The sequence below is a fragment of the Manis pentadactyla genome, chromosome 7 (genome assembly GCF_030020395.1).
Source record: "Manis pentadactyla isolate mManPen7 chromosome 7, mManPen7.hap1, whole genome shotgun sequence".
Taxonomy (NCBI): domain Eukaryota; kingdom Metazoa; phylum Chordata; class Mammalia; order Pholidota; family Manidae; genus Manis; species Manis pentadactyla.
This window is the reverse complement of record NC_080025.1, coordinates 19,784,481-19,810,888: the sequence shown is the minus strand read 5'-3', so window position 1 is coordinate 19,810,888 and position 26,408 is coordinate 19,784,481. Positions and strand designations below refer to the sequence as shown.

The following is a 26,408-nucleotide window of genomic DNA, read 5'->3' as shown; positions in this document are numbered from 1 at the left end:
TGCTGTGATAAACATAGGGGTGCATCTGTCTTTTTCAAACTGGGCTGCTGCATTCTTAGAGTAAATTCCTAGGAGTGGAAATCCTGGGTGAAATGGTGTTTCTATTTTGAGCTTTTTGTGGAACCTCCATACTGCTTTCCACAATGGTTGAACTAATTTACATTCCTACCAGCAGTGTAGTAGGGTTCCCCTTTCTCCACATCCTCACCAATATTTGTTGTTGTTTGTCTTGGATGTTGGCCATCCTTACTTTTGTGAGGTGATATCTCATTGTGGTTTTAATTTGGATTTCTCTGATGGTTAGGGATGTGGAGCATCTTTTCATGTGCCTGTTGGCCATCTGAATTTCTTCTTTGGAGAAGTGTCTGTTCAGCTCCTCTGCCCATTTTTTAATTGGATTATTTGTTTTTTGTTTGTTGATGTGCGTGAGCTCTTTATATAATTTGGATGTCAACCCCTTATCAGATCTGTCATTTATGAATCTATTCTCCCATACTGTAGGACGTCTTTTTGTTCTACTGAAGGTGTCCTTTGCTGTACAGAAGCTTTTTAGTTTGATATAGTCCCACTTGTTCATTTTTGCTTTTGTTTCCCTTGCCCAGGGAGATTATGTTCATGAAGAAGTTGGTTATGTTTATGTCCAAGAGATCTTTGCCTATGGTTTTTTCTAAGAGTTTTATGGCTTAATGACTTACATTCAGGTCTTTGATCCATTTCAAATTTACTTTTGTGTATGGGGTTAGACAATAATCCAGTTTCATTCTCTTTCATGTAGCTGTCCAGTTTTGCCAACAGCAGCTGTTGAAGAGGCTGTAATTTCCCCATTGTATATCCATGGCTCCTTCATCGTATATTAATTGACCATATATGCTTGGGTTTATATCTGGGCTCTCTAGTCTGTTCCACTGGTCAATGGGTCTGTTCTTGTGCCACTACCAAATTGTCTTGATTACTGTGGCTTTGTAGTAGAGCTTGAAGTCAGGGAGCATAATTCTCCCCGCTTTATTCTTCCTTCTCACAATTGCTTTGGCTATTCGAGGTCTTTTGTTGTTCCATATGAATTTTAGAACTATTTGCTCTAATTCCTTGAAGAATGCTGTTGGTATTTTGATAGGGATTGCATTGAATCTGTAGATTGCTTTAGGTACGATGGCCATTTTGACAATATTAATTCTTCCTGTCCATGAGCATGGGATATGTTTCCATTTATTGGTATCTTCTTTAATTTCTCTCATGAGTGTCTTGTAGTTTTCAGAGTATAGGTCTTTCACTTCCTTGGTTAGGTTTATTCCTAGGTATTTATTCCTTTTGATGCAATTGTGAATGGAATTATTTTCCTGATTTCTCTTTCCGCTATTTCATCGTTTGTGTATAGGAATACAACAGATTTCTGTGTATTAATTTTGTGTCCTGCAACTTTGCTGAATTCAGATATTCTGTTAGTTTTGGAATGGAGTCTTTAGGGTTTTTTATGTACAGTATCCTGTCATCTGCAAACAGGGGCAATTTGACTTCTTCCTTGCCAATCTGGATGCCTTTTATTTCTTCATGTTGTCTGATTGCCGTGGCTAGGACCTCCAGAACTATGTTGAATAAAAGTGGGAGAGTGGGCATCCTTGTCTTGTTCCTGATCTTAAAGGAAAAGCTTTCTGCTTCTTGCTGTTAAGTATAATGCTGGCTGTGGGTTTGTCATATATGGCCTTTATTATGTTGAGGTATTTGCCCTCTCTATCCGTTTTATTGAGAGTTTTTATCATGAATGGATGTTAAATTTTGTTGAATGCTTTTTCCGCATCTATGGAGATGATCATGTGGTTTTTATCCGTCTTTTTATTAATGTGGTGGATGATGTTGATGGATTTTCGAATGTTGTATCATCCTTGCATCCCTGGTATGAATCCCACTAAGGAGCACACCTGCTGGGTTGCATGGTAAGAGTGTGTTTAGCTTTATAGGAAACCGCCAAACTGACTTCTAAAGCAGCTGTAACACTGCATTCCCACCAGCAGTGAGAATTCCTGTTCTTCCACATCCTCACCAGCATTGGGTGTCTACATATGTTTTTAAACCTAATAATTTTTCCTGCTCATCTTTCCATATTAGCACATAGTGAACACGTGTGTTTTCTGTTTTAACATCTGTATAGTAGCATAGATGTGCTGTAGTTTATTAATCAGTTCTCTGTTGGTGCCCTGTTGGGTTGATTTAGATATTTTCCTTTTGCAAACATTATATACAGTTATGCTATCAGTTTTCTATGTTGGGCTGTCTTTGGGGTAGATTCCAAGAAGTGGGGTTGCTGGGTCAAAAGTTTTAAGTGCGTTTATTTTGCCAAATTGCCCTCACTAGGAATTGTATCACTTTATCTGTAGTGCGTGAGAGGGCCTGTTCCCAAATATACAGATTTTTGCCAGTTTAATAGTTAAGATCTGTTTTGGTTGAAGTTATCTTTTTCATATACATAGAAGCTTTTTGCAGTTATGTTTTGTGATTTATGTGTTCCTCCTGTCTTTGGACCATTTTCCTGGTAGGTTTTTGGAGCTGTGAAAATATTAGGACAATTAATTAGCTCTTTGTGCTATGAGTTGCAAATATTTTTTTCTCAGTTTATTATTTGGTTTTATAAACCTATTGAGTTTGAACTCACTTCTGTCTGGTTTTATATTCTCTTCATCACTATGAGTGTGCCACCTCAAATGGTGCATGTTCTACATTCCTGAAAAGATAAATGTACCTGTAACTATTATTTAAAGCATCTAGCATTTTAAAACTGTCTTCTAATGACAGTTTCCTCCCTCAATAGACACGGCATCAACGAGGAGACACACATCCTTTAACTTTAGAAGAAATTTTGGATGAAACACAACATTTAGATATTGGACTCAAGCAGAAACAATGGCTAATGACTGAGGTAAGAATAGTCTTAAAATATTGTAAAAGAAAAAAAATTAGTTGTGAAATTTGATAATTATTTTTATTTTTTCTTAAAACTGGTATAGGGTTTTTAATTTTTTAAAATATAAACATTTTAAGATTGATTTGTTTTTACATAATACATATTTAAAAATGCAAAGACTTTAGCATAGAATTGTAAAGAAGTCATTATACCAGTTCCATTTAATATTTTACAGAACAATGCTTTTTTTGAATGGCTAAATTTAAAATGTATGTATTGGCAAATTGTATTGTTTTTGCATATGTTTTAGGACATTTACAACATAAGGTATGGGGGGATAGCAAGGTATTTGTTACACTCTTAGGACTTGACAGTGATGTTAGTGCCTCTAGCAGGTTACTTTTGAAAAATAATCATGAGCATTGTGTATGTACACACAATGTTGGAAGAAACTCCCAATCAGTTAGTAACTGCTAATTTGTAAATGATTAACATTTCGAAAATTCACTTTTCCATTTAAGTATGAAATGACAATTAAGAAGACTACTTTCTAGGACCAGTGCTATGTTCTAAAGACCAAATGTAAAATTCCTAAAATGCAATCAGTTAATTTTGTTTAATAGCAAGCAAAATATTGTTCTTGGTTTTCATGATATAAAATGAGCCAGTTAATCACTATCATCGTAACTCATTATTTTAGTGATAGGCAAATAGTGGTAATCCACATTTAAATTTCGTTATTTTACCTAATCTTGGAATTTCACAGGCTACCCACATCAGAAGATTTTTAAAAATTACTATTCCATTTTCCCTCCTTTCTTCTTTCTGTGTTTTTTTTTCTTTCTCCTCTCGGTTTGGCTGGCAGCTGCAGAAGAAAATAAATAGGGTTGCTCATTCTTAAAGAGCTTTCCTTCTGATATTAGCTGTACAACGGAACTGATTAGGAACATAATTTTCTATTCAGTAATTCCTGTGTTCCTACTCAGTTTCATTCTCAAGCTGACATTATAGGTAAATTTCTTGTATGCACTAGTCTAGTGCTTGTCATTTCCTGCCACGGCTGCTAGTGCCATTCGTTACCAGTTGGGGGGCAGCCTGCCTATTGATCTTCATTCCAGGGTAATGTTTCTCACATGATAGTGCCAGTATGCGGTAACTATACATTGAGGGTGGGATAGGCGGTACCCAGCTCACTTTGTCTATTCATGTTAGTAGACATTTTACTGATTCTTAAGAAAAGAAGACTGGTACGGTTTTCTTCAAAGTAGTTGCAATAAAATGGTTTCTTGTCATCCAAAGACTATGTAAAAAACATTTTTTTATAAAAGATGTGCACCATGCTGATCTCTACCTGTTGTTTGGGTCCTGGATGTTCAGTATTTTAGATCTGCTAGTAGATATTCACAAGGTGTTTTTAAGTTTGCCGGTATATTGAATATTGTTTTTTTTAAAATGTTTATTAGAATTTAAGAATGTGTATATGAGGCTTCTTTTGGTTAATTTATGCAAATTGTGTCATTGTTGCAGGCATTAGTCAATAATCCCAAAATTGAAGTAATAGAGGGGAAGTATGCCTTCAAGCCCAAGTACAACTTGAAAGATAAGAAGGCCCTGCTTAGACTGTTAGATCAGCATGACCAGCGAGGCTTAGGAGGAATTCTTTTAGAAGATATAGAGGAAGGACTGCCCAATTCCCAGAAAGCTGTCAAGGTAATCTCTTTTCTTTCTATGCCTTAATATAATTTGAATTAATAATGTCATCTTGGTTTTGAACAAATAGCAAGAATTTTTACATTTTTATTTATATATTCTTGGCGTCATGGTGAGCCAGTTGAAGATCTGAAATTTGTGTCTTGTGCTACAGAGCAGGCCATTTTTGTGTAACTGTGACAGCTCCCTTCTGAGTTGTTGTGTATGACTGATTCTTCAGAATAGCATTTTTCTGGAAAGTCTACTTCAAAGACATTAGTATTTTTCTTATAACTTGTTATATTTGTGTACAAGAGCTGCTTCAATAAAGCTAGTTGGCACTGCTAACATGAGGGAACAGAGTCATTGAAACACAAAGTCATTGACTAATAATCTGGCTGTTTTGATTTCCTAGAGGGAAAATCATACAGATTAAAAATCATACAGAATACATTTCCACTTTAAATTTGGAACTTGCTTTGAAAAGGCTGCTTAATCTTTATTCTTCACAGTTGCTCATGGTTGAAGCTAATACGAGCAGGTTCTTTCTTTTTGCTACCTGTGGAGTGAAAATTGCCCCTTTCTCTCCTCTACTTCTTGGTACTTCAGTTACATGTTAGATGTTTTTGGTATTGTCCCACAAGGCTCTGTTAATTTTCTTTCAACTTGCTCCTGATCTGTTGTCAAACCTGACTTTGTTTACCTCCAATTTGTTGTTAAGCTCAATTGATGAATATTTTATTTTTGAGATTATAAGTTTCAGGTCTGTACTTTTCATGCTTATGTTTTGTTTCTTTGCTGAGATTTTATTTTTTTTGTTTATTACAGCCATATTTTCCATTATAGTCCTGAGTATGATTTCTTGTAATTGCTTTAGATTTTAACAGCTGGGTCATTTTGGGGCTAGTCTGCACTGGCTTTCTGTCTCTTGAGTATGGGTCATACTTTCTTATTTCTTCATAAATCCAGCAAATTTCTATTGAGTATTGTGAAGTATATGTGCAAAGAGTCAGGATTCTGTTATATTCCTGTAAAGAGCATTTTTGTTTTGTTTTTCAGTGGGCAGTTACCTTGGCTAGAGTCATACCCCAAACTTTGTCTTCTCTGCAGTGGATGGCATATGATACATGTTTTTTTATTCTTTCACCTCTTGCTCTTTTTAAAATGTCTTGTCCAAAATTTGTATAGGTTTTGGAGGAGGATTGCTTGCTTAGGAGCTTTTTGGCCATTAGTAGAAGCAGAAACCTCTTAAGATGTTTAACTTGAAAGCGTCTAAACTTAACCTGTACAAATGTTGCAAATAATATGTGACCAAGTTGATACATTGTGCACTTTATAGCATGTTGAAAGGTAGAACCACTGAATCCTAGCCTGACAGTTGAGAGTGCTAGATACTTTTTCTGCTCCATTCTTTTTTTTTTTTCCCGTTTTCTTAGGGGCCAATATTGTTACCATGCAGTAGGTTTTTGGTTACATTCTAAAGTAGAACAGTGACATAAGTTAATAGTTGCTTATTCTATCTTTATCTTAAATAATTTTGTGATGTTAAGTCACTTTGATACCCTGTCTTTAGTGGCTCTCTTTCCTAAGGATCAGAGCTATAAGGATCATGAAAAGGACACAATCTATTTCTTTTTCAGGCAGGATTATTTCTAAATTGTTAAAAGTCCAGAATTTCTATTCTGTTTTTAAAAAATGCAATGATGTCTTCTATCCTAAGTAATTCCTCATGGGAGTTCATTGGCATTATGAAGTTAAATTCCTTCTCTCTTGCTTCTATTTCTTTAAGTTCTTGTTGGAGATACAAGATAACTATTGCTGTCATTTTGTTCACCATATAGTGCTTTGAAAAAATGTACGGCATAGTGGTAGCAAGGAGCAAAAAGGATTGCAAAAGCAAGGAAACAAGGGAATGAGGAAGATCAGTTCACTATTCCAGATTACTCATCCCTTAGTAATTGTTGTTTGGGGTTTTCCAATAATGAAATTAACTTTCAGTGTAGTCTTACAAGACCAGTCTGCATTTGTAATATGATTTAATTTTGAGGTGATGTGTTGTTCAGCTACTCCTCAGAATTTTTAATTAAAACATTTTTCTTAATTTTAAAAAACACAGTTTAACATCTTAATGTTTAGTTTAGTAGTGTTAAGTATATTTACCTTGTTGTGCAAAATATCTGCAGAACTTATACTTTGCAAAACTGAAACTCTAAACCTATGGAACAACTCCCCTTTTCCCCCCTCCCCAGTAGCCGGCAAGGAGCTTTTTGCTTAGGAGCTTTCTACTTTGTCTCTGATTTTAACTACTCTAAGTCCCTCCTATAAGTAGAATCATACACTGTTGTCTTTTTGTGCTTGGCTTATGTCACTTAGCACAATGTCCTCAAGGCTCATCCATGTTGTAGCATTTGTCACAGTTTCCTTCCTTTTTAAGACTGAATAATACTCCATTGTATGTATATGTCACATTTTGTTTATCCATTCAGTTGCTTCCACACTTTTGCTTGTGTGAATAACGCTGCTCTGAACATTAGTGTGAGAATACCTCTTCAGGACTCTGCTTTTAATTCTTTAGGATATGTCCATGGAAGTAGAATTGTTGCATATTAGTTATTCTATTTTTAATTTTGTAGGACCTCCATACTTTTTTCCACAGTAGCTTTGCCATTTTACATTCCTTCCAGCAGTGTGCACGGGTTCACATTTCTCCATGTGCTTGCCATCACTATTTTCCATTTTTTTGAGAGTTGCTAGCCTAATGCATGTGAGTTAGTATCTCATTGCAGCTTTGATTTGCATTCCCCTATTGAGTAATGATGTTGAGCATTTGTTCATGTGCTTATTGCCCATTTGTATAAATTCCTTGGAGAAATATCTGTTCAAATCCATTGCCTGTTTTCGAATTGAGTTATTTGTTGTTGAGTGGTAGGAGTTCTCTATATATTCTGGATATTAACTCTTACCACACATATGACTTGCAAATATTTTCTCCCATTCTGTGTGTTGTCTTTTTACTGTGTTGATGTTGCCTTTAATGTATAAAAAAGGTTTTAATTTCTGTGAAGTCGGATTTGTCTATTTTTTGTTTTGTTGTCTTTAGTGTCATATCCATGAAATTGCAAATACAGTGTCAAGAAGACCTTTTGTTCTGTATTTTCTTCTGAAGAGTTTTATAGTTTTAGGTCTTACATTTAGGTCTTTCATTTGTTTGGAGTTAATTTTTATATACTGTGTTAGGTAATGGTCTGCTTTCATTCTTTTGTTTGGGAATATCCATTTTCCTACCACTATTTGTTGAAAATACTGTCCTTTCCCCATTGAATGTCTTGGCACACTTATCAAAAATCATTTGACCATATATGCACCAATTTGTGTCTGTGCTCTCTTATTCCGTTGGCCTCTATGTCTATGGCAGTGGCCTTTATGCCACTACCACACTACTTAGAATTACTGTAGCTTTATAGGAAGTTTTGCAATCAGAAATTGAATCCTCCAGTTTTGCTTTTCTTTTTCAAGATTGTTTTGGTTATTTGGAGTCCCTTGAGATTCCATATAAATTTTAGGGTGGGTTTTTTCTTATTTTGACAAAAAAACATTGGGATTTTAACAGAGATTGCATTAAATCTGTAGATTGCTTTGGGTAGTATTGACGTACTCATCTGTGAAACTGGGATGTGTTTCCATTATGTAATGCTTTTCTCTGTTGCTTGTTACACTCTTTGTTTTAAGTGTATTTTGTCTGATAAAACTATTGCTACCCCTGCTTTCTTTGGTTTCCATTTACATGGAATATCTCTTTCCATTACTTCACCTTCAGTCTATATGTGTTTTTAGGTCTGGAGTGTCTTGCAGGCAGCATATAGATGGGTTTTGTTTTTTCATCCATTTACTCACCCTCTATCTTTTGATTGGAGCATTTAGACTATTTACATTTAGAGTAAATATTCATAGGTATGTACATTTTGGTAATTGTTTCCTGTTTTTGTTTTTTGTAGCTCTCTTCCTTTTTTGCTCTCTTGTGATTGATGACTTTTTATTGTTATGCTTGGATTCCCTTCTGTTTATTTTTTGTTGTGTATCTATTATATGTATTTGGTTTGTGGTTATCATAAGGCTCACATGAATTCTAAGTGTATAGTGGTCTGTATTAAGTTGATGGCTGCTTTAGTGCGAACACGTTGTAAACGCACTATATTTTTACTTTCCCTCATCCATATTTTATGTATATGGTATCATATTTTGCATCTTTTAGTTTGTGATTCCCGTAGCTAAATTTTTAGATACAACTGATGTTATTACTTATGTCTTTTAACCTTCAAACTAGGTTTTAAGTGATTGATCTACTACTTTGGCTCTATGTTTGTTCCTCCCAGTGAAATTTTTTCCTGTTTGATTTTCCTTTAACTTTTGTTGGTTTGGGAAACTATCTCTCCTTCAATTCAGAATGATAACTTTGCTGTGTTAAGTATTATTTGTTGTAGATTTTTTGCTTTCAGCACTTTAAATATATTATGCCATTTCCTTCTGGCCTGTAAGTCTTCTGCTTTTGCTGTAAGGAAAATCAGCTGATAGCTTAATGGCTGTTGATTCCTTCTAGTGTATTTTTCATTTCATTTAGTACATTTTTTAGCTCTGATTGGTTCTTTTTTAAATTTTCTGTCTCTTTGATGAAGTTCTCCCTGAGTTCATTCACTCTTCTCTCAAGTCCAGTGAGCATCTTTATAACCATTACTGCAGTTCCTAGCATCAGTAATGGAGTGCCTGACCTTTTTGTTTCTCTGTCTCTCTTGCCATTTTCTTTTCTATTTTTAATTGACACTTCTCAGTGTCTATATAAGTCTGCTGCTGTTTTGTTCCTTCTGTTTTGCTTTGTTTTTATATTCCACAAATTAGTGAAATCATGGTATTTATTTTTCTCCACCTGGTTTATTTCATCAAGCATAATGTCCTGTAGATCCATCCATGTTGTTGCAAATGGCAGGATTTCTTTTCCTTTTATGGCTGAATAATGTATTTTTATTGTATTTCATTTTTTAAATTTTGGTATCATTAATGTACAATTACATGAGCAACATTATGGTTACTAGACTTCCCCCATTATCAAGTCCCCACCACATACCCCATTACAGTCACTGTCCATCAGTGTAGTAAGGTGCTACAGAGTCACTACTTGTCTTCTCTGTGTTGTACTGCCTTCCCCATACCACCCCCTATATTATGTGTGCTAATCGTAATGCTCCTTTTTCCCCCTTATCCTTCCCTTCCCACCCATCCTCCCCAGTCCCTTTCCCTTTGGCAACTGTTAGTCCATTCTTGGGTTCTGTGAGTCTGCTGCTGTTTTGTTCCTTCAGTTTTTGCTTTGTTCTTATACTCCACAAATTAGTGAAATCATTTGGCACTTGTCTTTTGCTGCCTGTCTTATTTCACTGAGCCTAATGCCCTCCAGCTCCATCCATGGAGCTGTTGCATGCAACAACATTTGTTGTTATTGCAAATGGTAGGATTTGTTTTCTTCTTATGGCTGAATAATATTCCATTGTGTGTATGTACCACATCTTTATCCGTTCATCTACTGATGGACACTTAGGTTGCTTCCATTTCTTGGCTATTGTAAATAGTGTTGCGATAAACATAGGGGTGCATCTGTCTTTTTGAAACTGCATCCCTTCACTTTTAGTCTGTGTGTCTCTTTGGGTTTAAAATGAGTTTCTTATAGGCAGCATATAGATGAGTCTTGTTTCTTTATCCATTCTGCCACTCTGTCTTTTGATTGGTACATTTTTCCATTTACATTTATGGTGATTATTGATATATATGTACTCATTGCCATTTTATTAATTGTTAGATTCTGGCTGTGTTTAATAGCTCCTCTGTTTCTTCCTCTTGTACTTTTCTTGTGTTATTGATGCTTTTCTTCAGTGTTGTTATTGGATTTCTCTTTATTTATTTATTTTTGTGTGTGTTATTTATTGTAGGTTTTAGTTTTGTGTTTACCAAAGGTTCAGGGATGGCTCCTTTACTATATAATAATCTATATAAACTGCTGATTAGTCTGTTTCAAATACAGTCTAAAGGTACTTTTTTTTCCTCTTCTTCCTCCTCCTCATTTTCATATTAGATGTTATAGTCTGCACTTTTTATGTATCCCTTGACTGATTTTGTGTATAGTTAATTTTGCTTCTTTTGTTTTATTTTAATTTTTACTTGCTCGGTAATTAGTTGGTCTACTGTCTTTACTGTGGGTTCATTTTCACTGGTGAAAGATACTTAGCCTTAGGATCATTTCCTTCTACAGCAATTTCTTTAACATACTCTGTAAGGCTGGCTTAGTCGTGGTGAATTCCTTCAACCTTTGTTTATCTTCAGATTGTTTAATATGTGCTTCACATTTAAATGATAATCTTGTTGGGTAGAGGATTCTTGATTGGAGGTCCTTCTGTTTCAGTACATTAAATATATAATGCCAATCCCTTCTGGCCTGTAGAGTTTCTGTTGAGAAGTCTGCTGCTAGCCTGATGAGATTTCCTTTATAAGCAATCTTTTTTCTCTCTCTGGATGCTTTCAACACTCTCCTTATCCTTGATCTTTGCCATTTTATTTAGTATATGTCTTGGTGTTGTCTTCCTGGGGTTCCTTTTGTTATGGGATCTCTGTGCCTCCATGGCCTGAGTGTCTATTTCCTTCCCCAGATTGGGGATGTTTTCAACAATTACTTCCTTAAAGAGACTTTCTATCCCCTTGTCTTTCTCTTCTCCTTCTATTACCCCTGTTGTGCAAATACTCTTTTGTTTGTATTGGTGACATAGCTCTCTTATCATTCTTTCATTCCTAGAGATCCTTTTTTCTCTCTGTTCCTCAGCTTCCTTTTTTTCCTCTTCTCTAATTTCCATTTCATTTACCGTATCCTGTACATGTTCTCATCTATTTTTAAATCCCTCCATTGTGTGCTTCATCTCAGATACTGTATTCTTCAGCTCTGAGTGGTTCTTTTTCAGGTCTTCTATATCTCTTTTGAAGTCCTTTCTCAGATCTTGAATACTTTCTGGAGTTCTGTCCTCTAGTTTTGTTTGAATCATATTCCTCTTCATAGTCATTTTATCAGGGTTTTTGTGTTTCATCCTTTGTATTAGATGGATCTGCTATGCTTCCTGGTCTGTAGAGTAATAGCTTTGTGAAGAAGGTGTCCTTTGGTTCTCAGAAGCTCAAGGTCCTTTACTCTATAGTGCCTGGCTCTATTTTGTGGGGCCCCAGCTGTTGGCATGCAATGGGTGGGGCTGTCTTTCTGTCTGTCTGCTGTAGTGTTCTCAGTCTGTGCTGGCAGTTTGCTTCTGTTGCCCATTTGTGATCAGTGCAGGATTCTCTGCTGAAATCACTGTGGGTGGGGTTGCCCACTTCCTGACCTGCAGCAATGATAGGGCCGCTGGGTTAATGGGGGTGGGCAGGCTGATGTGGGGGTCTGCCCAGGCCTGAAGCACAGCAACAGGCTTGGGCACCCACAGGGAGGGAGGTGCTCTTGGGTCTGGCTCCGGTAGGCACCTCCCTGGTTGGGCTGAAATGGAGCCAGGCAAGCTGAGAGAGTCTCCCTCTGCCTGTGGCAGCAAAGTCCAACTCTACTGCTGGGTCGAGTGGGTTGACTGGCAGTGCGCACAGGGAGGAGCCTCGGGGCTGTGTTTGCAGTGAGGGGAATATAGCATCTGGGGCTCCTGGAGTTCCTGACCTGTTTGGCTGAGGGAGGGTTGGGGAGGTATTGTCCACCTGCCCTTTCTTCCGAGGAGATAGTTCTGTCTAACCCTTGCCCTTCTGGCACTCCTCCTGCTGTTTGCACATCTTTAAAACTACCCATTCTTCCTTTGTCTCAGGGGACCAGTGGAACTTGCCTGTTCTCTGCAAGTTGTTGGAATCTTAGCCTCTCTGAGTGTTCCACCTGCCCTTGGTGTCCAGCCCTGCTAGTCACCAGAATCCAATGTAATGTGAGCTTGTGCTTCCAGAGCAGATATCCAGGGCCAGGTGTTCAGCACTCCTGGGCTCCTACCCCCTCCCCACTTTGTTCCCCTTTCTCCCACCTGTACGCTGGGGTCTGGTGGGGGGGCTTGGGTCCTGCTCAGTCATAGCTCTGCCACTTTACACTTTTCTATGAGGTCTTCTCCTCTTCCCCAGTTGTAGTAGTCTATTTTGTAGTCATCAGGTCATTTTCAGCTTTAGTTATATTTGCTATATTTTCTTGTTCTGTGTTTTGGGGAAAAGGTTTCTGTCTTGTCTTCCTACTCCACCATATTCCCCGTCTCCCCTGCCCTCCACCTTGCCATTTTCTGTGGAGTCTCTCTAGCCTTTGTTGAGTAGAAGTTCTTCAGTCAGCCCCCAGTTCCTCAGGAGGAACTACTCTATGTGTAGGTGTAAATTCAGTGTGTTAATGGGAGGAGGTGAGTTCAAGTCTTTCGCCACCATCTAAGACAAGTTCTTGAAATGATTCTTGGTTTACAGTTTTTTCCTGTTAGCACTTTAATATGTCAGCGTACTGCCTTCGTGCCTTCAAAGTTTCTGATGAGAAATCTGTTTTTAATCTTAATGAGGTTACCTTCCTTATTTGTGATTTCTTGCTTCTCTCTCTGCTTACAAAATTTTCTCTTTGTCTTTTGAAAGTTTATTTATAATCAGTCTCAGTCTGGGTGTCTTTAAGTTCATCTTAATTGGTGTTTGTTGACACATTTGCAAATGTTAACTTATTCGAATGCTCTGCCTCTTTCTTTCTTCTGCTGGGACTGCCGCTGTTCATATGCTGGTCCACTTGATGGTGTCCCAGAGTTCTCTTAGGCTCCGTTCACTTGTCTTTCAGTCTTTTTTCTGTCTGTTTCTCATACTTGATGATTTCCCTTGTCCTGTCAAGTTCACTGATTCTTCTACCTGCTCAAAAATGCCTTTTAATCGTTATAGTGAAATTTCAATTCACTTACTGTTGTTTAAGCTACAGATTTTCATTTTGGTTTCTTCCTAGATTTTCTTTATTGTTATTGCTATTTGCATTTTGTCCATACATTGTTTTCTTGACTTTCTCTGTATTTTCCTTTAATGTTTTTAGCATATCTTAAGACAGATGTTTTAAAGTCTTTGTCTAGTATACCATCAAGTATTTTTCAAGGACTGTTAGATTATTTTTTTCCTCTGAATGGACCATACTTTCCTGTTTCTTTGTATGCCTTGTGATTTTTGGTTGAAAACTGGACATTTGAATCTAATACTGTGGTAACTCTGGGAACCTGATTATCTTCCTTCCCTAGGTCTTGCTGGGTTTTTTTGTTTTGATTGTTGTAGTCTATCTCTGTGGCAGGAATTAGCCCAAGGTGTAATCTTTTTTTTTTTGAGCAAATTTTTTATTGAAGTATTGTTGATATACTCTTTTTTTTTTTTGAGAGGACATCTCTCATATTTATTGATCAAATGGTTGTTAACAACAATAAAATTCTGTATAGGGGACTCAATGCTCAATGCACGATCATTAATCCACCACAAGCCTAATTCTCATCAGTCTCCAATCTTCTGAAGCATAACGAACAAGTTCTTACATGGTGAACAAATTCTTACATAGTGAATAAGTTCTTACATGGTGAACAGTGCAAGGGCAGTCATCACAGAAACTTTCAGTTTTGATCATGCATTATGAACTATAAACAATCAGGTCAAATATGAATATTCGTTTGATTTTTATACTTGATTTATATGTGAATCCCACATTTCTCCCTTATTATTATTTTTAATAAAATGCTGAAGTGGTAGGTAGATGCAAGATAAAGGTAGAAAACATAGTTTAGTGCTGTAAGAGAGCAAATGTAGATGATCAGGTGTGTGCCTGTAGACTATGTGTTAATCCAAGCAGGACAAGGGCAGTAAAACATCCACGTATGCAGAAGATTTCTCTCAGAACGGGGGGGTGAGGTTCTAAGCCTCACCTCTGTTGATCCCCAATTTCTCACCTGATGGCCTCCCTGCGACTGTGCCTGTCTTAGGTTGTTCCTCCCTTGAGGAATCTTACCCGTCTCTGGCTAACCAGTCAACTTCCGGGGCCATACAGGGAGATGTAAAGTTGGTAAGTGAGAGAGAGGCAATATTGTTTGAAAAGGTTAGCTTTTTACTTCTTTGCAGATATATGCCCTGTGGCTTTTATGCCCAGTATTTGTCTTGAGGTATCTTTATCACTTGTAAGAATTATGATACTCGGTAAATTCGATTTGAGGCACGAATTCTATTTAAGGGTCCAAGGTGTAATCTTAAAATCTCTCCAGGTCTTTCCTAAATCTTTATTTGGACATGCATTGTCACTTTCTAATTTTCCCTGTTTATGGAGTTGTTTTTGCATGTCCTGGTATTTAATGTCATCCAAGCCTTCCTAAGGAAGTTGCAAGTCTGTAATAGATGCCAGACTTGCAACTTCCAGTCTTTAATAAACTCCAGAATTTCAAAGTAGTTTCTTCAGACAGATTCTGCCAGTGTGATTGTTGTCTAGGTTGGGAGACACATTTTCTAGTGCTTCCTCTATCATCTTCTGAGAATCTTGTATAATATGTTTTGCAATCAGGAGCTCTGAGACCTCCAGCTTTATTCTTCTTCAAGATTATTTTGCCATTCAGGATCCTTCAAGATTTCGTATTAATTTGAGGGTGATTTTTTTTTCCTATTTCTACAAAAAGTGCTGTTGGACTTTGGTAGGGATTGCATTGATTCTGTATATTGCTTTTGGTATTATTGATATCTTAACAATATTAAGTCTTCCAGCGCATGAACTTGGATGTCTTACCCCTATTTTGTGTCTTTGATTTCTTTTAGCGATGTCTTTTGAATTCTTTCATATATCTTTCATATGTAATCATAACCATTTACCATCTGGGCCCAATGGAGTTTATTTGGTTATTTAAAAAGTAATTTTCATTTTGTGAATAATTTACATACATAAGAATACAGAGATGGTGAAGAACAGCTTTATTAGAAATTTTATTAGGATTTTGACATAGCAAATCTGTGTATCAAGTACATTTTTGTAAACACTCATAAGAAAGATGAAAGAATAGTATATGTCCTGTCAGCAAAGTGAGTTGGGTAGCATTCCTGTCACACAATGTGATAAAGTCCGTCCTTCATGTTGAATAACTGACTGGGTGACAAAACCTTATTTCCTAACTCCTTAGAAATATGTTGATTCTTTTTTTTTTTTTTTGAGAGGGCATCTCTCATATTTATTGATCAAATGGTTGTTAACAACAATAAAATTCTGTATAAGGGACTCAATGCACAATCATTAATCAACCCCAAGCCTAGTTCTCAACAGTCTCCAATCTTCTGAAGCATAACGAACAAGTTCTTACATGGTGAACAAATTCTTACAAGAAATATGTTGATTCTTAAGCTTGAGATTATTCATCTGTAGTATTGTCATCTAAAGACTCATAGTTTGAGATTTTATTTCTCTGGTGGATTTCTTCATCATTAGGGTCTAGAGTGCTGCTATCTAGCTTTTTGCATTCTTGTTCTCATTCATTCATAATAGTGAAATATCTTCTGTCAGTTTTCTTGTCATGGAGGAGTGTAAAATAAATAGGTTCTAAATTGCCGTCTGTGTTCAGTGAAAGCTAAAAGACAGCAAAGACTGTCCCGATCTTTTATATCTTCCTGAAAGGGATGATGCAGTACTTTGGGCAGTGCAATAAGAAAACTGAAGGATGGCTGTTCATTTCACCATTGCATCACACTACTAGGTGATTTAATCATTCTTCCATTTTTCTCATTGTTTTAGCTTTTTAAGAGTATTATTGGAAACAATTGGTAGTTCCATGTTAATTGTAAACATTTCAAGGTAGAGGAAAAGTAAGAATACTAAGATCCCATAATTTTTCTTAGGTTAATAAAGTGGTCCAGTGGTCCCAAATCATAATTGTAAGAGACTGAATTTACTCCAGTTTTAAAAAATAAGTAAATTTTCTCTTTGTTCTTTGGAGGACCTCTAAAATTGGGAGGGGGGGGAAGTCTTGATAATAGAAAGAAACTCAGGAAATAAAACTAGGTCTAGTGGACCCTAGTGGTATATTGAAGGCAAAAAGTAGTGGGAGCCCTTTTTTATTAAAAAAAACTTTTGAGATTGGGTGAGGTAATTTGGAGTTAACTGAATTCTTTTTTCCTTATCTTTTAGGCTTTAGGGGACCAGATACTGTTTGTAAATCGTCCTGATAAAAAGAAGATTCTTTTCTTCAATGATAAGAGCTGTCAGTTTTCTGTGGATGAAGGTAAGCTTTTCTTTATATATACTTTTTTGTTTGCAAGCGTGTCACAAATTTAGGGTGGCAAAATTTACAATAATTATAATGTAATTATAACTTAAATTTTATAATATTGCTCTTTTAGTATTATCTCTTAGAGCAGAGCTACTAACTCCTATGTCTAACATCTTGTTTCTCAGAATGCAATTTGAAACATGTAATTTGAAAGATTTTAGGTTAATTATCCTTGCAGTCATGGTAAAGCAGTTAAGGATTTCTTATGTTTATAGCTCAGCTTTACCAAATAGGAGGGTTTTTTTTTTCTGTTATTTTACAAATATTACTTCATATGTTGACATGAATGCTTGATGCAAGACAGGAAAAAGAACAAACTTGGTGACCAGTATTCTCTCAACTTATAAATCTTTTGATTATCAAATTGGTTAAGGTAGGAGATTACTTTTTTCTTTCTGGCAGTTACAGAGTTTTATGGAAGATACATGTTTTGCCTTATACTAAATGTGTGATAACTATATTTTTGATTTTAGTTTAAAAATATTTCATTAGCTTTTTTTCATGTAAAACAGTAACTAAAGGGTTTAGTCATGAGAAATTTCTTTGGCCTACAAGTAGAAATTCTCATTTAAACAAATATATTTTACTATAAATATGTACTAGTTTTGAAGTTTAATACAAAGGCAAGAAAAGAATTGAAAAGTATTTTAATTAAGTTTTCAAAAGTAATACAAACTCACAGCAAAATATTCTAACAGTATATAAGTACATAGAATAAAATAGTAGTGTTCAACTCCAAATAGTGAAATGATTGCTCTGCCTGCCTAGTTTGACTCTTCTGTATTGCATTAAATAAAAGATACTCTATTGAACAAATAATTTTGTGTAAGGAACGCATTTAAAAGTCTTGTCCCTTTTGTAGCCCATACATGTCTTGATTATGGTTGTGTAATTTGTACAGTCCCCTAAGTTTTTCTTTTCTATGTTATCTGGCTGTAGATATTCAGGCTTACGGTGCTTGTAGATAGGAGTTTAAGGGAGTTTATTAGTCATCTCCGCTTACTTAGATGACTGCGATGTGTTTTAAGAAATAGAATGTTGTTTGTGAAAAACGTGACAGAGAGTGCCTTGTAGTGTAGTCGTTCCTAGCAAATGTTTGCTAATTAAATAATTTGCAAGCCATTCCAGTTCTTCTGCACCACCTTTTCTAATAAGGAAGCTTCCTGTATGTGAACAGGGTGGAGATGAACTCCTGTGCATTGTAGTAATAGTTGCTCATTGAAGAAAGGTCTGGCTTAGTTGTACTGCTTGATTTAACTTGGAATTTTGCTGTTATGGAAACCTTGATAAATTGTCAAATTGATTTCTTGCTTTTGAAAAACATAGGTATGGACTCGATCTTTAAAATCCTTGCAAGTTTAAAAAAAATAACTAATAGCTTTATTTTTCATAATGTTTTACATAAACCATTTGAAAAAAATGGCTTTTTACCACAAATATCACATGTTCAGATAGGAAGAAGGTTCTTAAACAGCACATGTGCTTTTCCTCCCTCTAATTCCAGTCCTTTTCTGGTGTGACAGCTACTTAAGCTAGCTTCACTCATATTATTGTGATTTATTGATAAATGATATGACTGTATTGTTACTTCTTGATTTTCTCAACTTGAAGTGTTGATTCCAACACTTGTTTCTCTACTTCCCAATATAGTATAGCACTAGTTTTAGTTTCTCTACCATTTATTTTAGCACCTTCAACAAACTTTCTTAGTGGGAGTCTTGAGTATTAAGTGTGCTCTGCAGAAGGCAGCATAGTGCAGCATATCTGTTAGGCAAGTAGATGTTTAAATTGAGGCAAGTGTTGAGATTGAGATTGCAGTAGCTCTGTAAGAGTAGCATGAAACTCTAGGATTTCTTGATAGTATTTACTGGAGAAATTTTAGGAGTTAGACTTTCCATTTAACAGTAATCCTCACATTAATCCTTACACTAAGCCATTGTTATTTTCTGTCCCTTTTGTGTTCTTTACGTGGATACTATTGTTTTAACTGCTCAGCCTTTTCCTGTTTGTGTATCTTGTACATATTTTAAAATGAAAATATCCCATTTTCACTTGTCATTTATATGCCCTTTGTTGGCTTATGCTCTTCCCATCTGCATATTACTTGGCTAAGGACAAAATGAGTATTTTTCACTTTTCTCCCCTAGATTATGAAAATGATCATACATGCTTGCTAGTAAAAATCTCACACTCTAGAATTAAGTTCTATAGATACTCTATAATGCTGTGTGGCTAGTTAATACTCCACTTTAGAGATGTACCTGATGAATGGGTTTTTAAGTACTGCAGGAAAAATCCTTACACATGTTACACATTGGATTTCTTTTATGTTAATGAAACACTCATATAAATCAGCGAGATACTGGGAAGATAAATTGATAAATTATTTTTGCATCTTTCAAGATATTTGTTGTTGCTGATGTATTTAATATGTGATGAAATAGATTACTAGATTTCCTAATATCAAACCATCCTTACACTCCTAGAATCACTTGAATAACCCTTCTTTGGTTTTATGTATTTCTGGGTTCATTTTGCTAATGTATTTAGGATTTTTGCTTTTGTATGGTCAGTTTTCTTTTTCGTGTGTGTGTTCTCATTGATTGGTATCGGTAGATTCATAAAAAGGTAATTACAGTTTTCCTTCCTTCCTTCACTACCTGCCCCTCTTTCCCTCCTTTTTCCGTCTTTTCTCATGAGAATATCAGATTTCTTGAAGATTTGAAAGCATGTACCTATATGTGTATTGCTTTTGACAATACTCTTAATGTCTCCTTTGGTTATGTCCCTTAAATTTTCTGTCTTGTGAGTCAGTTTTACTAATGTGTGTTTTCACAAAATCGTCATTTTTTTTTAACTTTCAAATTTATTAGTATATAATTTTGCAGAATTGGCCCTAGAACTTGTTTAAGTTTTTCTCCATTATCCTCCCTTTTTGTTGGTAACTTTTTATATCTGGGATTTATCCCTTATTTTTTTGTTATGCTATTGGTTTATTTTACTTTTGTTGTGTTTTGTTTTAAAAGAAAATTGATCAAATCACCCTTTACATACTAGTTTTGACTTCTTATGAGCAGTGACTGAGCAAATATTAAAATCTCCCATTGCTTTTCCATACTTTTGTTAGTTTTGTCAGTACTTCCTGTAGATACTGCTTTATATATTTTCCTGCAGAGTTTGTGGTTTATAGTAATAGTTTATATCTTAATAGTAATAGTTTAAAGACTGTACCTGTAATCATTATAAAGTTACCCCTCTTGGTCATAGTTAATGTGCTTTTTACTTGAAGTCTAGCTTTATCTCATATTAACATCTTAACCCCTTGCCTTTTAAATTTTATCTGATACATTTTTGCCCATTCTTTTGCTTTATAACTGTCATCTTTTGTTTTATGTATTTCCTTTGTAGGTGGCATATGATTGGTTTTAACTTTTAAACCAGTGCTGAGTATCATTTTGTATTTGCCTTATTAAATATTCTCCCCATAATTGGGAAATTGTGTGGTTTTTTGAGGGGAGAGGTTCTCCTATATACAAAAAGTTGTTCTCCTTATATCTTTAAGGAATTTGCTTGAACTCATGGGTATCAGTTTATCAACTTCATCTTCTTCTTTTTTACTTCTTAGTTGATACTTTCTTGGATTTTTGTTCCAGTCTATTACTGTTTATTCTTGAACCATTTATTTGACAAATGTTTATTGATCGCCTGTTACATGCCCCAATCATTTTGCTATATGTAATGGATGTAGTAGCAAGAGAGGTTCTGCCTCCCTGGTAGACTAGTCTCTGCTTTCCTGATGCTGACTTTCTAAAGGATAAAATAGTCAATATACAAGATAAAAGTGATTACAGATTGTATCAAATGCTAGGAAAGAAAGACGTGAGGTATGGAGTATAGTAGTAAGGCAGTTGGAGGAGTGGAGTTGAGAGAAGAACTCTGTGGAGGAGGATGGGGGCCGAGACGGAGGCAGCCTTGCAGAGGGCCGGGAGAGCGGCCCTGTGTGTGAGGCTGCGGCGAGAGGCGGGGCGGCAGAGAATCGCAAAGGCCTGGGGAAGAGTTTGATGTTTTCTATAGGTTTACTCTTTTAATTAGTTTCAGTGGACCCTTTTAATAAGAAATATTTTATAACATCTTTGTAGATAATACACTTACCTTTATACATAATCTCTTAAAAAATCAGTATAACATCCTAACTATAATATAAAGGAGGAATAAAAGGAAATTGATTTATGTTTTTTAAATGTATTTTAATGTTTATACTTGTTCAGACACATTTATACTGTAAATAAAAGAGGAATTTACATGCAGTTACCAGGAACGTGATGTATCAGCTGTGACGCACTGGCAGCTGTGTGCTTGAGTTGTTGTTTTCCGTAAGTGGTAAAGAGGCCTTGGTAAAGTTCTGAGAAATGTGAAGTACAGTTTTACCCCACAGGAATCTCAGGGGTAAGACACTGTTCTTAGAGATGAAATTACCAGTATTGAGTGAACTACTAATTTAAAGGTGATCCTACTCCTTTCTATATACATTATACATTGTGTGTTCCTAGAAACTCAAGTGTATTGTAAACCAGATTGTAAAAAATACTTTGTTAAATATATGAAACAATTGAGTTCTATGGCTCAGTTAATTATTATAAATGGGCATTTTTCATTCATCTGTGTACTTTCTAGGAAAGATGGCTGGAGGAAGAAGGGGTTTTCAGCCTTGGGAGCATTATTTAGAGTTGGACAATATTTTTTTGGTGTCAGGGTTGTCACTGTGTGTTGTAGATGGTTAGCAGCATCCCTGCCTTCTTTAGATGCCAGCAGCGTATCTTCCCCCACCAGGGTGACAACCAAAAATGTATCCAGACATTACCAGACGTTCCCAGGGAAGCAGAATTGTTCATGTTGGTGTTATATTAAAGGTACAGCTTATGCTTGTAAAACAGAAAAAAGTTGTGTGGTCTTCAAGCTTCTTTCCATGCGTCCTTTCATTCAGCACATTCAGTGATAACAGGGATAGCACAGTGAGGAAGGTTTCTGTCCTTGAGCTTGCAGGCTGAGGGGGAACTGACGTGGTGACGTATGAGGTACAGCGTGTCACCTGTCATTGTGTTCAAACAGTACAGTAGGGACACTGGGTGGGGGACAGTCAGCCACAGGGACCTCAGGGGTGTGACACTATTCTTTCAGTTGGAACTGTCAATATGACATAAAGCACTAATTTAAAAAAACTAAATTTTGTTAGTGATGTAAACTGTGTTTCGAGAGACGACCCATTGAAAAGTGATGCACATCTTAACATTTGTCTTCGTGTCTTTTTTTTTCATATCTTGCTCCTCAAATTGCTCTCAACTGTTTTGAATATTTTTGTTTTAGCTCACTAGGTGGCAGTGTTAGCCATAGAGAGGAAATCTTGAGTGATGAAGCTTTCAGTCACAGTGAAGTCACCCTTCGTTCCCTCTGTCATAGAAGCGAATGCCCTAAACTGACACATAGCTCATATAAGGAGGGAGTTAATTTTATAGTCATTTAAAATACTAAATAGGTAAGTGAAGATAGAGTAGTTAGACTGAGGTATGTGTCTTATTTCACAAAGACATTTATTTCCTTAGATCAGGATCTTACTCATTTAGAGGCAGTATAAATGCAGTGGTCAAGAGGGTGGTGTGAGTGGGCAGGCAGTAGGTTTATATCTTCTCTCCGTTCCTTACTAGTTTAGGCAAGATGCTTAACCCCTCTCTGAGATTCCTTAGCTATATATAGGAATAATGGTATCTGTGCCTCATTGTCTTTATGAGGTTCATGAGTTAATATAAGTAAAAGTGCTCTGAGCTTGGAACACGGCCTCGTACATAGAGTGATAGTAACAGTAATGATAGCTGTTATTAGTAGCATTGAAAAATATAAAGTAGTACTAAAATACTAAGTGTTTTAATTTAATCTTTTTTATCTGGCTACCTATTCACATTTACTCAGCTAGCTGGTTATTGACCGAGTGCTATATGCTATTATATTGTGTATAAATATATATGGACTTGCCTGATTAATGTCCTCACCGTAGTGTTCTCTAAGTAGAATTGCTGGGTCAGAAGACAAGCCATAGTTGAACAATTTTCAACCCCTTGTGTAATGCCCACTGTAAAGCTTGCAGCAGTTTGGGGAACCAGTTTACCTCCTCACAGCAGTACATGAGAAGGTCCATTTCTTTATCTTCACCAGTACTGGATGTTTTTAGTTGATTTTGCCAGCCTCATAGAAAATAAGGATCATCTTGATGTTGATTTGTATTTTCTTGCAATGACTTTATAAAATTAAAGAAAAACAGGTTATCTTTCTTTATACCTCTGTCAACTGCTTTTTCTGTCCTAGCATACATTAAAAAGCAATTAAATTTGGGACCCTGTAAGATCCTGCCTCTAAAAATAGGCCCTGCCCTCCAGTGTTCATCTTAAATATTTATAAATCTGTAATGCATTTACACAGTAGATGTAATACTTAAATACTGCAACAACGTTGAGCTAAGGAAAAGTAGGGATAAAAGTAGAAATGTTTTATTGAAAAAAACAAAGACATTGAAGAGTGTTTATTCTGGGATTTTCCTCTGAGAACAGCTCAAGTGACGTTTCTTTTAGTAAAAGGAAATAGTTGAATTTTGCTTTCAATTCAATTCGTTTAATTCTGTTATGCCAAGAAAATTTATATTGCTATATAGTTTTTTTGGTAGTATGTTAATAAACATAGTAGCTTTCCTGACTATTGCTGTCATTATTCTAGTAGGTATTATTGCCTCTGTGATTGTGTTTAGAATTGTGTATTGTAGAACAAAAAAAAAAATTCTCCAAGCAAACCTGTTCCTTTCTCTCTGGGAATATGTATTGGTGTGTATTTTTTTGCAGACTTTAATGTTGCACTTAATATATACACACTTTCTGTTTTTAAAGAAATTTTTAGAATTTCAGTTTTTCTGTGTTACATAAATGAGATAACTACATCAGCCAATCCTTTTCTTAAGTGTATTATACTACCTTTATTAAAGGCATTATTAGCACCTAGAAATAAGAGATGATAGATGTTGGGCAATGGCTATAAGTCTAACAGATATAAATAGTGCTTTTTTCCTGGCAGCCATTATTCTCAGTGCTTTATGTGTGTTAATTCATTTAATCCTGACAACCCCAAGACAGGTATTATTATTATTATCCCCATTGTATAGGTCAGGAGGCTGAGGCAGAAAGGCTGAGTAACTTGCCCCATGTTACATCGTAAGTGGGGTGACTGGGCTCACACCCAGGTTGTCTGGCTCCATAGTCTGTACTTAACATTGTTCTGCTAATTTTTAATTTCACAGCAAAGATCTGGTCATACCTAAAAAGTTGAATGACTTATTTGGGAAGTTAAGCAAAACCTCATTAGTGAGTTTCCTTATTGTTTTTCCTTCCCTGGCATACAGTTACACAGTTTTCATTCTTAGCTCAAGTGGTACAGGGGTCTCTTCAATTGAAAGAGTCAAGTCTGAGTTTATAAATTCTAGTTTGTTTTCTTCTTTTCTGTTAAAAGACAGTAGATTTCTAAACCAGTTCCTATTTTATTTACCCTTACAGTTTAGAGCATGCCTGACTTTCATGATACTTGGTGATCTTCTGCTAAAATGAATCATCTGCCTTCATATTTGATATCCCCTAATCATTTGCTGTTTTTAAAGAAAGAAAACCGAATGCCCAGATCTTGGCTTCTAAATACCCTTCTCCTGTAGTAGGACTTGGGAATCCTTGACAAAATGGTTGATTCCAAATTTGGGGAAATACGTGATGAGCCTGGAACATCTTTTGGTGCCAGGAAAGAAGAGACTGCTCAAAACAAAAACAAGAAACAAACAATGAAAAGGGAAACAAGTCAGAAAGACACAGGGGAACAATCTGTAGGGGCTCTCAGTGACCCAAGTCAGGATGTTTGAAAGACAAAGTAAATAATGGTAGTAATGGATTATAATCTGTGAAATAAAATCAGCATCCATGAGTCCATACGAAATTATAAATAAAAAATGGAATAAATAGATTGGGGAAAGAACAGCTCTTATAGTAGAATTCTAATTCACACTTATGGAAGGAATGATGGAAAAGAATTTGCCATTAGGCAGATGCACAAGTAATAATTGTTACAGGTAAGAGCTGTCAGTGGATGCCAAGTTAGTAAGCGACAGCGTGAGAAGCAAGGTGTTTGCTTAGTCTCAGGTCACCCAATAAAATACTTATTAATTACAAAGGGAAAAACAATAGCTTCATGGTAGAGAGCTCCAGCAGATGGCAGCTTAGCCAATGATCAATGTGAACAGCCCCAGTAATAGGACATAGGAGCATCATGTACCCTTGAGACTATGCACTGAGAAGACATGACATCATTTCTGTGCCATCTTAGGGACAGACACAGATTTCCTGTGATGCTCTTGCCCCAAATTCCCAACTGCAATTTAATCATGAGGAAATATCAAACAACCCCAAACAGAGGGCCGTGCTGTAAAATAACTGACCAAAACTCTTCGGAAGTGTCATGGTCATGAGAGACCAAAGACTGGGTGCATTTAGAGCTTGGCGGGGACCACGGAGACACGACGACCAAATACAGTGTGGGGTCCTGGGCCTGGAGGAGGACGTTGGCGGCGAAACCAGTGAAATTCAAGTGAGGTCTGTAGGTCAGTTAATAGGCTTGTGTCAATGTTAATTAGTTTTAATAATTTCACTAAGATTATATAAAGTTTTAACAGTAGGGGGAGCTGGGTAAGGTGTGTGATTTCACAACTTTTCTGTTAATGTAAAATTATTTTAAAGTGACGGTTAAAAATTGTATGATAGATGATAAGTACCCTCACTGTGGTGAGCATTTCATAATGTAAACAATTGTTGAATCACAGTGTTGTATGCTGGAAGTTAATATATTGTGTATCAACTGTATTTAAAAAAAAGAACACATAAAAAGAGAACAGATACTCTGGGGTGCCTAGACAGTAGTTGACAATGGTATGTCATACATCCAGTAACCCAGATTGCTGAGGGGTGCCTAGGTTCCGTGGTGACAGAGTGGGCAGCCCGAGGAAATGGAATTCCTTGTCGTCAGGGAGCTTATAGCCACCCAGGAGGCCGAAACAGCCACGCAAACAGTCATCATCTGTTAGGTAATTTGTTTAAATGTATACAAATGAAAGTTCAGTGAGCATATAGGAGAAAGAGCTCGTAATATATCTATGGAAATTCAAAAACTTTTATTTAGAAATATTTTGGTCTTGAATAACTTTGTGCCCAGGTTGAATTCTTAATAGAAGATTGTCATCTTTTGCATTTGGTCACCATCAACAAAAAGCTTTTCAGTGTGTGGCAGAAAACAGATTTCCTAGTTATCACGAGAGTCTCAACTCCCAACTGGACATCATTTGCTTTATGCAGTATGTATTGAAATAAGGAAGAAGGAAGAAAAGAGGGAACAGGAGGAAAATCTAGTTGGGACAGTATAGCCTTTGTACTTCA

The 26,408-nt window shown here is 36.1% G+C and overlaps 1 protein-coding gene across 3 annotated transcripts in view; it reads left to right on the top strand.

The window, feature by feature from the left end:
* Positions 1-26,408, top strand: part of GTF2E2 (general transcription factor IIE subunit 2) — a 79,202-nt gene that overhangs the window by 49,863 nt on the left and 2,931 nt on the right. For all 3 annotated transcript variants that reach the window (XM_036894403.2, XM_057505164.1, XM_036894402.2), the window contains 3 exons: positions 2,804-2,911; positions 4,424-4,606; positions 16,761-16,854. In XM_036894403.2, the coding sequence (XP_036750298.1) occupies positions 2,804-2,911; positions 4,424-4,606; positions 16,761-16,854 (385 nt within the window). The remainder of the gene's footprint in view (positions 1-2,803; positions 2,912-4,423; positions 4,607-16,760; positions 16,855-26,408) is intronic.